Source organism: Phaseolus vulgaris, chromosome 4 (genome assembly GCF_051622355.1).
Source record: "Phaseolus vulgaris cultivar YP4 chromosome 4, ASM5162235v1, whole genome shotgun sequence".
Classification (NCBI taxonomy): Eukaryota; Viridiplantae; Streptophyta; class Magnoliopsida; order Fabales; family Fabaceae; genus Phaseolus; species Phaseolus vulgaris.
This window is the reverse complement of record NC_143501.1, coordinates 4,169,823-4,184,599: the sequence shown is the minus strand read 5'-3', so window position 1 is coordinate 4,184,599 and position 14,777 is coordinate 4,169,823. Positions and strand designations below refer to the sequence as shown.

Here is a 14,777-nt window from a genome sequence, read left to right as displayed (position 1 = left end):
TTCCAATAATAATAGTTAGTATTCCCCATTAATAATGATTCCCCCTAATATCATTAGAAAGTGTCTCCCTAATAAAGAATTTACAGGTTATGACTTTACAAAAAATATCAAAGCAGATAGAATTAAAAGAAAAACGAGTAATTATAGAGGATTTACAAAATGAAATCAAAACACTTAAAAATGAAATTAGAATGATAAAAATAGAAATTCAGGAAATCAAAGAAAATTATATAAATATAACCTAAACCCAATGGATGAAAAGGAGAACTTTATAACTCAAATTAAGAACTGCCAACAGAAATGGAAAGTGCAGATTGCATTAAAAATTGGAAAAGCTTTTCACAAAAAATCTATAGCTTTAATAGATTCAGGAGCCAATTAATTTGAACTATATAAGAAAAGGGCTAATTAATTCCAACTCGATAATTATGCAAAAAAAAACTTACAAAAATTATTTGCATCAAATAACTCACCTAAAGGTTCAATATAAGTTATCCAACGTAATTTGCAACAAAGGAAAGTGTTATACATCAAAGCAATTTTATTTTAACTAAAGAAATAACTCGATAAATAATTTTAGAAATTCCTTTTCTTAAATATTTCCATTTAAGATATCATGAAAAGGACTAGAATCTAAAGGAAATTTATTTGAATTTATAAAGTCTATAGGATATAAAGAAATAAAAAATACTTAGGAATATTTAGAAGAAAATTTTCTAAGTCCAGTAAATTATAAAGAAGATAAGATAAAAAAAAAAAAAAACTATTGAAGAAGAGATAAAGTATCAAGAAAATGGTAATATAAATTTTTTTATGCATTATATGGTTAATTTTTTATGCATCTTAAATGGTTGAATTTTTTAATATATTATAATTATATTTAGTTACAAAATTAGAAAGATTACATTTTAGTATTTAAGAGTATTGGATATATCTCAGTAAATTTTATATACATTGTCAACGTAATTGAAGTTGAGTATGGAAAATCCATGTAAGATGATAAAATCGTTCAATCATTCCATCTAAAGAAGCTCAATTAATTTAATGACTTAGAAAATCATCTTAGTTCTTATTTTCCTAATTTTCGGAATTAAAATAAAAATTGAATAACAGATAAAAGTAAGTGTCATTTAATAGTTTTAACGAATATATATAATGATATTCAGCAGTAAATATAAATATTATCATTTAGTAATTACAACAAGTAAAATGCTATTTTTATAATGTAAATAATTGCATGCAATACTAAATTCCTTTCTAAAAAAAAAATTATTGGCAACTTATTTTCTAAATAAAAACCAAAACCTATAATCTAGTGAAATCATAAATAAGGAAAGTTTTTACTTCAACTTTGTTTTAACAAAACTATTCTTTACTGCTTATACTCTTTTAAAAAGTTAATAGCATATTTTCACTCTCTATTCAATTGTTGTCTTTAAATTTAGAATGTTTTAAAAGAACCCTAAACTAAAAGGATTTTTTTTTAATTTAATCATGATCTTGTAAAGTTTATGTGTGGTGTTTATTTATGATAACTTGAAACCATTAGAACACACATGCTATTTTTACAAAATCCTAGAAACACGATTAAAAAAATTACAAGATAAGGACTGTTTTATAACGTTAATATATTGTTTAATTTGACTTATTTTATATTTTTTTATAAATAATACAGAACAGCATCAAAGAAAAAATAAATAAATAAATAAAGAAAACGTGTGGATTTTGGTTTTAGGACCCGCCCACAGAATGAAGTGGTTCAGACAAGACCCGCCCACATTTCCAACATCATTAAAACACACTGACACACACTGCGCTGTTTCATCTTCCTTCAGACACCTCTTTGTTTGCCCTATTTTCTTCTGCATCTGCTATGGAAAACGGGTTTGTTTTTTCACTTTTTGCATGCTGTTCTTCAATTCTTTTATCATTTTACTTAGGGTTTTAACATTAAATTTGACTAGAATTGACTTTGGGAATGGATTATCTCATGAGATCATGGCTTTTCAAAGAAATAGTATATGCGTTACAGTAAGGTTAGGGCTAAACAATTGATCTTTTTTGTAAGAGTGAATTCTGCTAAGTAGAATATATATGTGTGGTGCTCTCAATTGTTTCATCCTAGGAAAGTATTAAAGATAGTCCTTTTTGGAAATTGATTCATTCAATTGAAGAATATTTGATTTTTTATCAGCAAAACATAAATAAATAAATAATAGGTTTATTTTAAGGATAAGTCAACTTTTATATAAAAGATCTATATGAAATTCTTATTTTTTAATCTAAATGCAGACACTTTTTACTATAACAACATTTGATGTGTTGTAGTTATTAGCATGCTATATACCTTGTTAATATTTATGGTATTTGAAAGTGTATATGCACGTATTTGGTTTGTGTGCGAGAAGCTCTGGAACAAACCGAGTTCGTAGAAGTGGCAATGGTGGACGAAAGCGAGTTCGTAGAAATGGAAATGGTGGACGAAACAAAGTTCGTAGAAGTGGCAATGGAGGTGACGGTGGTGGGTCGGCAATTTCTTCCGAGATGCCGACAGTGACTGTGCGTGATGCCGTTCGCTATGTGCGTAAACTCAGCTATGAGTTTCGTGACCAAAAGGAGAAGTTTTACATGTTCCATCAAGTCTTGGTTGATTACAGGAATAATAGGTAGATTCTTGGTTACTTCCAAAAGTTATTTATTGATGTTTTGATCCATAGGTTGAGTTGATGATTCTTCTTGTGCTGTTTATGAGGGGTGTTGCGAAAGTGAGTTTTTTCTTGTTTTGTTATGTTATGTTATTTTCAGGATTAACTATGCTAGTCTGGTGGCGAGGATTAAGGAGATTTTAAAGGGGCACAAAAAACTGATTTTGGGTTTCAACCATTTCATAGAAAAGGACTATGAGATAACACTCCACAGGGCTGCACCAGAAGAAGAAGAAGTGAAGTTCATGAACAAGATAAAGGTGAAGGAAAACTTTTCATGCAGTAACTTCTATTTCTACTGATATTGGTGACTGCTAGCTATAACTGATATACGCTTATCATTGCTTTCAACAGAATCGATTCCAAAGTGATGAACCTGTTTACAACTCAATCTTGGAAATTCTGAAAATGTACAAGGAAGGGCTTAAGGACATTGGTGAGGTTTCAAGTAAGGTAATATGTTTTGCCCTATTTAGGTTTTTCTTTTATGATTCTTTTTCATGTTCATGTCGAAACATTTTTTGCTGATTGTTTACACTCTTTTGTCTCTTTTGAAATATATAATCTCTAGCTTGCTATCCTTCTTGAGGAGAATGAAGATCTGGTGGAGGATTTCAATAGATTCTTAGCTCGCCATGGTTGTGGGGATGTTGTTGAAGGATGAAGAGTACTCAACATTTCTGACCCAGTGAAGCTGAGGGAGATGAGAATGGTTTTTATGCTGCATATTTAACAATACAGTGACTATGGTGGTTTTATGATATTGGTGTTTAAACTGTTGTTGAGGATGAAGGAGTTTTTTTCCTTCTGAGTTAGATTTTTAGTGCAATAAGTGATTGCACAACGCAATTGCGGAAAAACAACATTTGAATCTATGTTCATGATTATCATTTTCAAACTAATATCTGTGATATCTATATACCTTGCTTTCTCTATATGGAGAAACACACACATATCACTAATATGAACATGAACAACCGATTACTATTAGTGTTCATCTTTTGTTATCCATCTATTTTTACTTTCATCCTATGTAGCTAGTTTTTAAGGTTTTTTCTAAGAACACCTTTTTTTAATCATCATAAACAATCCTTAGAACATCTTTCTTCTTCTCACATTTTCCGATGAATATGATATGTGGAGAAAATTTCAGAGATAGAAAAAAATAAAGAAGTATAAACTCAACTCGAGAGATTATAGTTAGTGAAATCTGGAAGCACAATAATAAACATATTTTTCAAGGTGGAGTGGTCGACCTTTCGGAAGTGTTCACTTTGGCACAATTAAGGGTTTGGTATTTGATAACTTCAAAAATTGTTTCTGCTAGTTTCTTTTACTCTGAATGATACATTGATCTTGTGGTTGGTATGTTTTCAATTAAGTAAGCTTTTGTAAGATTTACTTCTTTAGTTGGGCTGTTTGTTGTTCTAAGTTTGTGAAGGTTAGGTTGTTTGGAAGGGGTGTGGAAATTTATTGTGTTATGGTTTGTATAAGGGTTGAGTCACTCCTAAAGTGATTCATATTTATTTATTTTTTCTTACTGATAAAAAAAGTTCATAGTGCATAAGAAACGACAGAATTGAAAAAACAATTAGAGAAGATATGGATGGGTAACATGAAGATTTATGTCACCAAAATGCCGTAAAACGAAGATAAGACCTTGCTTGGAAGAGAAACAAATAGAGAGAAGAGAAACTATAATTTATTTGTCGTTGAAGAACAAATTATATAAAATTAAAACATGTTATAATGACAAAAACTTTTGAAAAATCAAAGTGAGATGGTGTGTAGATTTTAGGAGGAAATGAGGATAAGGTGTTTTACTCCTTTATTAAGTTAACTATAATCTATTTGTCATTAAGAACATATTATGTGCTTTCTTATTATGCAAACAAAATCTAAAACATGTTATAATGACAAGGATGATTATTAGTTCTATACATCAACCATAACTTACATTCATTAAACCAGAAAAATAGTAAGACCGAAAAATTAGCTGAGTTTTGGAAAATTAATAGATTTAATTATTTCAAACATTTATTTTTGTGTTTTTCACGAGTAACTGGTTATTTAAACTATATTAATTGCATTAGTTATTCTTCTGTTTTCGAGTTAGATGGAGTTTAATTATTTTTAATTACTCTTTTGACTCTATTCACACGGGAAGCAATACACAAACTTCAACTATTAGCATAGATAAATTTGAACTTAACTTGAAATTTTTTTGCAAGGCTATATTAATTCTATTAGACTAAAACACTAGAGAAAATAGTATATGATAATTGTTTTAGTTTGTATTCATTTTACTTATCTTTCCTAATTCATTGTTCATTTTATCATTGCTACATGGGATACATTTCTTGGGTGGGGAATTATTTCTTATGTAAAAGGGTTACATATATTGCATGGTAAAGGTTTTGTTTTATTTTTATTTTAATTGAAGTATTAATAATTTGATTATTCGTGAAAATATGCTCATGTTCTATATAGATCGTTTGTTTGTTTAGCTAATGTGTAATGTATTATTATTAAACTTTTAGTAAAAAAGTCTTAAATGCTTAAGTTTACAACAATTAATTTGGATTTGATTTCATGTATTTTACATAAGAGTCAATTGAATTAAGTCGAAAAATCCCATAAAACTTATAATTAACTACAGCTTAATGACTGAAAATCCTAAACTCTAAAATCCACAATATTGATTACTATTATGGAAAATAAGTTTTTTTAATGAACTATATATGTGTGCTCACCCCATAAAGAAGCTATTATATAGCCAATATATCTTTGTGAGAAAGACCCAAAGAGGACTTATTATTTCAATGAAAAGTGAGAGTAAACATTAAACCAAAGAGAACAAAAAAAATATAAAAAATATAAAAGATAATGAAGTGATGCAAACATATTTAAAATGTTTTAAAGACATTTTTTATTTGTGATTAAGAGTTCTTATGCTCATTACTTACATATTTAAAATGTTCAAAATTATTTGTAAATTCAATTATATATAATCAAAATTAACTATCAATTATCCCTAAATGAAAAATAAACAAAACACTTAATTTCTACATTACAAGGGTTATGATTTTTTAATATAGAATAATGAATATAAAAAATATAAACAATAATGAAGTGATGAATAAATACCTCAACCGACTATATATATATATATATATATATATATATATATATATATATATATTACTATTATATATATTTCATTCGGTTTTTAATTATAATGTAAACAAAAGTTGACAATTCATATCAAAAGAAAAAAAAACGCATTATTTTTTATATATATTGAAATCATATTATATTCGATTAAATTAGACAACGAACTAGTGTTACGTTTTTTTAGTATTGTAATCTTTTGTTTTCATGCTTGATAATTTGTGCAAACACAAAATTAAACGCATAATTATTATTTTTAAATATTTTTATGATTTTAACTTATTTTACAAACTACAGTTACATTATTATGTTTAATATGAGATGATAAGATAAATTGGTCCAGTTCATATATTATATTCTAAGCAGGTGAGTTTTTTATTTGATCCGTCCACAAAAATTGTGAGTTATTGGATTTGTGATAGGGGTGGCAAAGTGGGGCGGGCCGGCCCGAAGCAAAAAAAAAAACGCGAGGTGGGTTGCTTATTTCAATCCGCTGGTCCGCTTAGGCTCGTTTCCACATAACCCACAACCCGTGCGGGCTAAGTGTGGGGCGGGACGGGTTGACCCGCATAACTTTAAAATGTATAATTTTTTTTTTATACCCTCATATTTTTTTCATGTAGCCTTACATTTTACATATCGAAATTTTTAATAACATCTTACTATGCATGTTTCATGAAAATAATATTATGAGACCATCTACCTAATGCATCTAAATAAAAAAAAATTCAAAAATTTTATTTAAAAAATTATTTTTTTAATAAATATTTCTTATGCGGGTTGGCTCGCGGGCCAACCCTTATGCGAGGCAACGGGTTGGAAAAATAAGCCTACAAATTCTATGTGAGGGAGGCCAAGTGCGGGACCGACCTATGCGGGACGGATAAACCCACGTTGCCACCCCTAATTTGTGAGCTGGCTCGAAGATGTGAAAAAAAATAAATTAGCAGGTCATTAATAATTTTTTATCTCAAATTTGTTATGAAAAAATATATTAATATAGTATTTATGAAACAACTGATATGCATTAATATAATATTTATGAATTAATATAGTTTTTATGAAATAATTAATAAAGTTATTTTTCATATTATATTAAATTAGACAACGAACTAGCGTTACATATTAAGAGTATTATTGTAATATTTTGTTTTCAAGCTTGATAATTTGTGTAAACACAAAATTAAAAACATAATTAATTTTTTAAAATATTTTTATGATTTTAACTTATTTTATATTTTATTTAAAAAATATAAAGTATGGGCCAGGCTTGGTGGTAGTAGTATATGACCCACATGACACATGAATGAAGTGGTTCAGACAACACACCACAACATTTCAGACAACATAAATTCACTGACTTTGCCCTATTTTGGATAAAACCTTGAAAAACTTCACTTTTCAGTGCTCCTTTTTTCCACCAATTCAATTCCTTTCTGAAATCTCTGGTTGCCCTATTTTCTGAAGATGGAACAACAAGGGTCTGTTTCTTCTCTCATGTGCTCTTCAATTCTGGTTTATCATCATCACCTTACTTAGGATTGTGTTTAGTTTAGCTTAATTTGACTTTGGGAAGGGTTCTCTGCTGGGATCATGGCTTTTGAAATAAATTTATGTGTTCAAGTTGTATGTGTGTGAATCCTAAATGGTTAATTTTGATTCAAGTTTAGAAGATTGATTTATGTGTGGTGTAGACCTAAAGAAGATAGGAATATAATAAATTTTGGGTAGTTTGATTCAATGATAGAAGATTTGATGCATTTAGATATTAGCATTTATGGTTGTTAAAATTCTAGGTATCTAAAAGTGTATGAGTTTGCTTTCTGTGCATGAATGAAGCTACAGACAAAACGAACTCCCTCAAAGTACTCCCCAGAGAACTAGTATGAATGATGCCTTGAATTTTCTGAATAGAGCCAAAGATGTGTTTTGGAACGAAAGGGAGAAGTATGACATGTTGATCCAGATCCTGAAAGATTACAAGGCTGAAAGGTAGATTCTCTCCCTAAATAGGGATACTTCAACCCATATACCATCTTATACCAAAAACCTGATTGAAACTCTTATTTTCTAACTTCTCTTACAACAACTGAAAAATCTTAATGCAAACACCTGATACTCGAGTTAACGAGATCATGCAAATCAAAGGTTCAGTTTTTCTTATGATTTTGAGAAGTGAAGTGTTCTCTGATATTTGTTTTGGTAATCCAGGATTACCTCTGAGGTTGTTGCTGCGAGGGTGAAAGAGTTACTGAAAGGGCACAGCAGTTTGATTTTGAGATTCAACGCTTTCTTGCCAAAGGAGCATGAGATCAAACTTAAGGACGAACCTTCTCAGGAACTAGTCCGTTTGGTTGACAACATAAGGGTGATTAATAATGAGGTTATCATATGATATCATTGTTGATTCCTGTAGCTGTAATATTGATATGTTTATTGCTTTCAATAGGAACGATTCAAAGATGATGAGCATCTTTATCAGTCATTCTTGATGAGTATCAAAACGTACAAAGAAGATAAGAGAAAGACAACCTGTGATCTTCATGGTGAGGTAAGTGTGTTGTCCTTTTAAGGAGCAAAGCACCATTTTCTGTCAGAACCATTTCTCTGAGATATTTCTGTTGAATCTCTTGAATGTGTTCTCTCTTTTCTCTAGCTTGCTGTCATTTTCAAGGACCACCAAGATCTGCTGAAGGAGTTCACCAGAAAATTTCCTAATTATGACAAAGTTGAAGAGAATGTTGTTGAGGATGAAAAGCCAACACTGAGCATTCCCAAGTGGAAGAAAACATATTTAGGTTGTTTCATTGCACTGTTGTTTTGCACAATTATGTGTTCAATCATATTTGTTTACTTTCTCTCATGTCATGATGAGATAACAAGGAAGACAAAGATGTATTCGTTTTGTTTCCTAGGATTGGTTGTCATCTCCTTCATTGCTAATGTCTTCCACCAACCCTATAACATTATTTGCATGAAAGAGTATTTCATCAAAAGGGTTTCAAAGATTCTTCCCATTGGAGATGGATGGTTCGTTCAGAAGGAAACTTTCAGATGTGATCTTTGCCATAAATTTGTCCAAGAAAATGTGGTATGTTTTTATTATTACTTTGGGCCAATTTCTCTGTGCTTTGTTGCATGTCATGAATCTTTATTCTATATTTAAAGAACAAACAGTTGCATATTAATGTGAAATATATACGATAAAACAATGTAATTTATATGTTATTTTGGTGAAAATCTGCATGTAATTAATAATACTTGGAAATATCTAACACAATATTGCCGAAAATGATGCCATGTGTGTTGTTAATTTTACTTTCAAGCAAGTAAATTGTATCCCTTGTGGTTATATTATAGTTAAGAAAAAGTTTGCTTCGTTCTTATTATAGTTGCAGCATAAATGAGTTCCTTTAAATATTTTTCTTTCTAGTATCACTATTTTTTAATAGCCACTCTTATGAGTATTTCTCTTTAGGACTTTGTTTTAACTTATATTATGCTATTTCATGCTATAGGTTGTATTTTTTTTAAGCAGAAAATTAAATAAAATAGAACATTTTTTTTATACTCCAATTTTTAAGAATGAGTGGAATAAAATAGTTTTTAAATTAGTATATAACCACTAACAAATAAATGAAAAAATATTAAGTAATTAGTAATTAAATTCTTGGTAGCTAATTTAAATAATAGAAATCATTTTATAAATTTATTAATAATATAAATTATTTTATATTTTTTAAAATAGTTTTTTTTATTGACAAATAGTTTTTAAAATATTATATAATTTAGTTAATATAATGACTAATTATTTTTTTAAAATTTAATTATTATTTAATAATTTTATTATAACTTAGAATTATTCTTTTCTCCTTTTACTTACATTATACCCTTCTTGGTGTATCAGGTTATGCCTTTAATGGGAGAGAAAATGGGTGTAGTGGTTCAAACAATTTGTGCAGTGGGGATAGGTTTCACTATGGGTCTTATGTTTACATGGAGAGTAGCCATTGCAATGACACTTCTTCATCTTATTATCATTGTTTGCTTCAACAAAAGAGGTTTCCTCAAGATCATGCCAAGTAAGAACATCAAGAATCATGATGATTGAAGACAGTGAGAATCATTACAAACATATTTGAAATTTCACAATAATTGCAGAAACCTTTTATATTTTGTATGAAATTGACTTTTTCATGGTTGAATCCTATGTTTAGTTATGCTTAATAAGTCATGAATCCCATTTACTTTTGGAGTTAAAATCTTAAAGTGTTTATGCATGGTGGTAATTCTATTAGGTTACAAAACTTGCAAATTTTATATATGTTTTGTTCGTTTTATCTTCAAAAAATACCAGTTCATAAAGTCTTATTATTTATTTGAGTGTGATTAATAATTTGATTATTCATGACAATATGTATGTGTGTTGAAACTATAATAAATTCTTATTTTTTTTAGTTAAAATCATTTTCAATGTGATAAAAGTGTTTATAGGTTTGATTTTTGTTAAAAAATATTTATTTTAAAGGAAAACTCTAGAGTAAATATTTAAAAGAAGTATTTATTTATGTTTACCGTTGACTTTTGTTTGTCACTTGACCAAAAAATATCTATTTTTTTTAGTGTCGTGTCATGTTGGCATGACTTCACTTTGATAAATCTAATTTTGTGTCATGCTTGCACGACTTCTTAACAATGAACAACTTACAACTTATCTATGAGTAAATTTTGTTTAAAAATGTTCATTTCAGTAAATAGTTCACACATTATGCAAAAGAATCTAAATGTACAAATAACATGAAACAATATTTTCAACTTCATTTTGAGGTTAAAGGTAAAAAGGAAGGCATATAAAATATCTATAATCCTCCCAAAAAAGAGGAAGTGAAGATCTTGGATAAAAATTCTGATTTGTTTGGTCAAGGCTTTGAATATAATTCTCTTCCTTCTTATACAAGTTCTCAAATCGTTCCAAAACTTAACTCAAATGTCTTATCTCCTAAAAGATATTTTCCTTACTTGTCTTTCTTGAGGTTTAAAACTCTTTCATGGTTTTAACAGAAGTTCAAAAATGAGATGTTTGTTCAAAACGTTTCAAAATATTTGAGTTTCTCCTTTACATGGGCCAAATATTTTTCAAGATTAAATAAGACTTCAATTTCCTACTCATATTTCTTCTAGAGCTCTTCTAGGAAGGATTGGAATGAAATTAGACTTAGAAACATCTACTAGCATCAATTTTGTATATATGAATTGGAATATTTCATAAATATTTTTTTTAATTTAATTTATTTGTTATTGATAAAAATAGTGTTTCAATGAAATCAGTGGACCTTCGTACTTCAAAATATATTATATATAAGAATTTGTTTCTTCTTATTATGTTATCATTAAAAACATTAGGTATAAAATTTATAATACAAACGAGTTACATTATGATGTTTAATATGAGATGATAAGATAAGTTGGTCCACTCCATATATTATATTCTGAGATGGATTCAACATGAAGCTGGTGAGTTTTTTTTATCTCATCCACAAAAATTGTGAGTCTATGGATTTGTGAGCTGGCTCGAAGATGTGCAGAAAAAAAATTGAATTTTTTTAGCAAGTCATTAATAATTTTTTTATCTCAAATTTGTTATGAAAAAAATATTAATATAGTATTTATAAAACAATTAATATGCATTAATATAGTATTTATGAAATAATCAATATGCATTAATATAGTTTTTATGAAATAATCAATACGCATTAATATATTTTTTATGAAGTAATTAATAAAGTTATCCATGCACAAGTATATCAATAATTTTACATAATAAAATATAAACAAAATTAATAGAGATGGACTAGGACATACTTTGTTTCATGGGCCTCCAAACTTAAACCCGGGGATCCGTAACGCAGAACTATAAAAATAAGGAAATTTCTTTTTACACCCCCTTACAGTAATAAAAAGTATTCCATATACAGATTATACAGTGTAGACATTTGTTCAACACTACAAAATAGAGGTGTCACAGTAAAGTATAGGTGCAGGAAGAAATGTCCTTCTATAAGGTAATCAAGGCCCAGAAACCAATTCCAAAGCTTTTGGTTTGGGAATAAATTTTCTAAGAGTTGTACGGAAAATAACAAAAAATATTTTTATAATTTTTATATATTTTGACAAATAAGAAGAAAAATATTTTTAATTAAAAATGAAAATAAAAACTGAAAATGTAAAGCAGGCAATAATCAAATTAAAGATACTGTTAAAAAATGGCCATCTATTTGTTTACAGGAGTGTTGTCATGCATATTTAGTTTTTAATAAAAAATAATGAATGAGTAAGGTCTTTCTCATAATTAGTTCAAAATTGAAAAACTAATTACTTGATAATTAAAAATATTAAATTAAATTATAAGTATTTGGTGAAAATTTTAATTAAAATGGCTTGTAAATATAAAATAATAAAAATAGACATGTTTTACGGTGTTTTTATATAGGATTTGATTGAATATTTTAATAATATAGGAAAATGAATAATGGAAAAAACAGTAATATACATGCTTTTGTCTTAATGACAAGGATGATTATCAATTTAATAATCATAATTTACATTTATTATTCCAGAAAATTAGCCTAGTTTTGGAAGATATTTATCATAATTTTATTTTGTTATTTTGACACGTAACTGGTTATTTAAATTATATTAATTGCATATTGTTGTGCTTTTGTTTTCAAGTTAGATGGACTTTCACAATTTTTAATTATAGAAAAAACTTCAACATATGACTCGTGACTTCTAATTTTGCATCTATATTTATTTTTTATTTTAATAACTAAGTTTGAACTTAAGGTTAAAGAATATGTGCATATTCAACAAATGGAAGATGAATTGAAGTCTTTCGGAGGACTAAAAGCTAATCAAAATCAAGATTTAAATTAACAACCAAACTTAAAAGTAATGGATCAGATAAGTTTACTACAACTTAAGTTGCATATCTACACATGTTATAGTGTATAATAACTCTCCTCCTAAACTTCTCACTACATGATATCTTAGTGTATGTGACTTAGATTATCATTGAAGTCAGGGGATCTTTTTTTTTTTATTAAAAATGTGTCTTTACTTACATAAATCAAGCCATGGTTCATATATCATTCCAAATGTGTGACCCAAATTCATACAACTTTCATCATTCTCAACAACCATTTTCATACAACATAACTCATTTAAACAAAACCACGAATTAGTTAACTATAATGTTAGATCCAAATTAAATAAATTATGTATTTGGTTTTGATTGTACGTTTAAACAATTAAAGTGCAAAACATAATGTTATGTTTTACAAAATCATGTCGGGCGCAAGTATTGTGCACGTGCATCATTTGATCAAATTTTGTTTATACAAACATAAACGAGTATACTTCATTTAATAGATGAAAGCCTTGAACACTTCTGAGACATATGTTAAAATCCTTTAGTAAATGCTTATTTTATGGGTTTTTTTACCATCATGGAGTCTTTTTTTTTTTTTTACCAAAATGGGGTCGTTGTCAAAAAAATTACAAATATGGGGCAAGTCGTGCCAAGTTGGCACGACTTCATATGTAGAAGTCGTGCCAAGTTGTCACGACTTTGCCACGTCAGTCTGAAGTCGTGTCAACTTGGCACGACTTTGTCCACATCATATTTTAAAAAAAAAGAATTGTTTTTAAATAAATATATATTAAAATTATTTAATTATAATTAAAATTATAAGTTATGTAATATTTGAAATTAATTTGATAAATAAATTTTTTTATGAAGGTATAAATACTTAGGTAAAGAAAATGAGAAAATTAATAATCAAACTTGAAATTGAATTTTATTATCAAACTTGTTTGTGCGGACAATTACTTTTATTGTGACCTTCGGTTTTGCAATATGAACATTTTTTTTGTTTTTCATATTTTTTATTAATCTAATAACCAAATTAATATATTACATTATCGTCAAACATGATCCATACACAATTATTCATTTTTTTATTGCTTAAAACTAACACCTTTAGAAAATTATGTATCAAATTAATTTTAAACATTACATAACTTACTAGTCAATATCTAAATAAGAAAATTTTACAAAAAAATTAATATATATATATATATGACGTGGACAAAGTCATGCCAAGTTGACACGACTTCAAGGGTTGACGTGGCAGAAGTCGTGCCAACTTGCCACGACTTCTGTATATAAAGTCGTGTCAAGTTGGCACGACTTGCCCATATTTGTAATTTTTTTGAAAACGACCCCATTTTGGTTAAAAAAAAAAAAAGCCTCATGATGGTCATAAAACCTATTTTATGCTTGTGAGAATTACAAGCTTCTTCAATCTTTTAAGAATATCTCGCAATATCTTGTCAACATCATATATTTCTTTCAAAAATATGTTGAAAGTTGTTTCATGCAAACAACTTCTCTAGAAAAACCAAATTGTCAACACTGTCAAGATAGCCAACTATGTTATGTCATACGCTTTGCTTAAAAGGGAGAAAGCCACCTACCCAAGCTTGTAAGCTTTGTTATGCTTTAGAGGTGTTGCCAAGGAAGCCTCAAAGCACACTTAGATGCAAGAAAAATAATCTCACAATGGCTAGACATGATGTGCAACAACTCTTTTTTTCAATATATATATATATATATATATAAAAGTCTTGATACAAGAACATGCACAAGATCTTAAGCTTCCTAGCTTTATAGTTGTAGGAAAGAACATTATTGTGTTCAGTAGCAAATAGTAGAGAGAGTTTAAATATTATTCACATCAAAACCCTCTCAAGTGAACAACCCTTTGTGATCATTTTTATCACATCTTAGTGTTTTAGTAAGGAATGATTGTTTGTTAAAGAATACTCAGTGAGTTAACTATG

The 14,777-nt window shown here is 28.2% G+C and overlaps 2 protein-coding genes across 2 annotated transcripts; both read left to right on the top strand.

Annotated features, from left to right (window-relative positions):
• The first annotated feature begins 1,824 nt into the window (after positions 1-1,824).
• On the top strand, positions 1,825-3,465 carry LOC150027832 (paired amphipathic helix protein Sin3-like 2). The gene is made up of 5 exons (XM_090301398.1): positions 1,825-1,884; positions 2,409-2,666; positions 2,806-2,965; positions 3,060-3,158; positions 3,277-3,465. Exons 1-5 carry the CDS (start codon positions 1,874-1,876, stop codon positions 3,367-3,369), a joined length of 621 nt encoding a protein of 206 aa, XP_090157524.1. The 5' UTR covers positions 1,825-1,873; the 3' UTR covers positions 3,370-3,465.
• A 4,255-nt stretch (positions 3,466-7,720) lies between these two features.
• Positions 7,721-10,221, top strand: LOC137836369 (ABC transporter B family member 15). Its single transcript, XM_068645097.2, has 5 exons — positions 7,721-7,868; positions 8,088-8,244; positions 8,326-8,427; positions 8,533-8,967; positions 9,784-10,221. The coding sequence occupies exons 1-5, from the start codon at positions 7,762-7,764 to the stop codon at positions 9,985-9,987; spliced, it is 1,005 nt and encodes a 334-aa protein (XP_068501198.2). The 5' UTR covers positions 7,721-7,761; the 3' UTR covers positions 9,988-10,221.
• Positions 10,222-14,777: the final 4,556 nt, after the last annotated feature.

Bases quoted from the DNA above. Each gene is read 5' to 3' on its own strand.
- LOC150027832 (XM_090301398.1), top strand. The intron at 2,667-2,805 runs GTAGATTCTTGG...TGTTATTTTCAG, and splicing joins GTTGATTACAGGAATAATAG to GATTAACTATGCTAGTCTGG. The intron at 2,966-3,059 runs GTGAAGGAAAAC...TGCTTTCAACAG, and splicing joins AGTTCATGAACAAGATAAAG to AATCGATTCCAAAGTGATGA.
- LOC137836369 (XM_068645097.2), top strand. From the start codon at position 7,762: ATGAATGATGCCTTGAATTTTCTGAATAGAGCCAAAGATGTGTTTTGG. The intron at 8,428-8,532 runs GTAAGTGTGTTG...TCTTTTCTCTAG, and splicing joins CCTGTGATCTTCATGGTGAG to CTTGCTGTCATTTTCAAGGA. The intron at 8,968-9,783 runs GTATGTTTTTAT...TTGGTGTATCAG, and splicing joins AATTTGTCCAAGAAAATGTG to GTTATGCCTTTAATGGGAGA.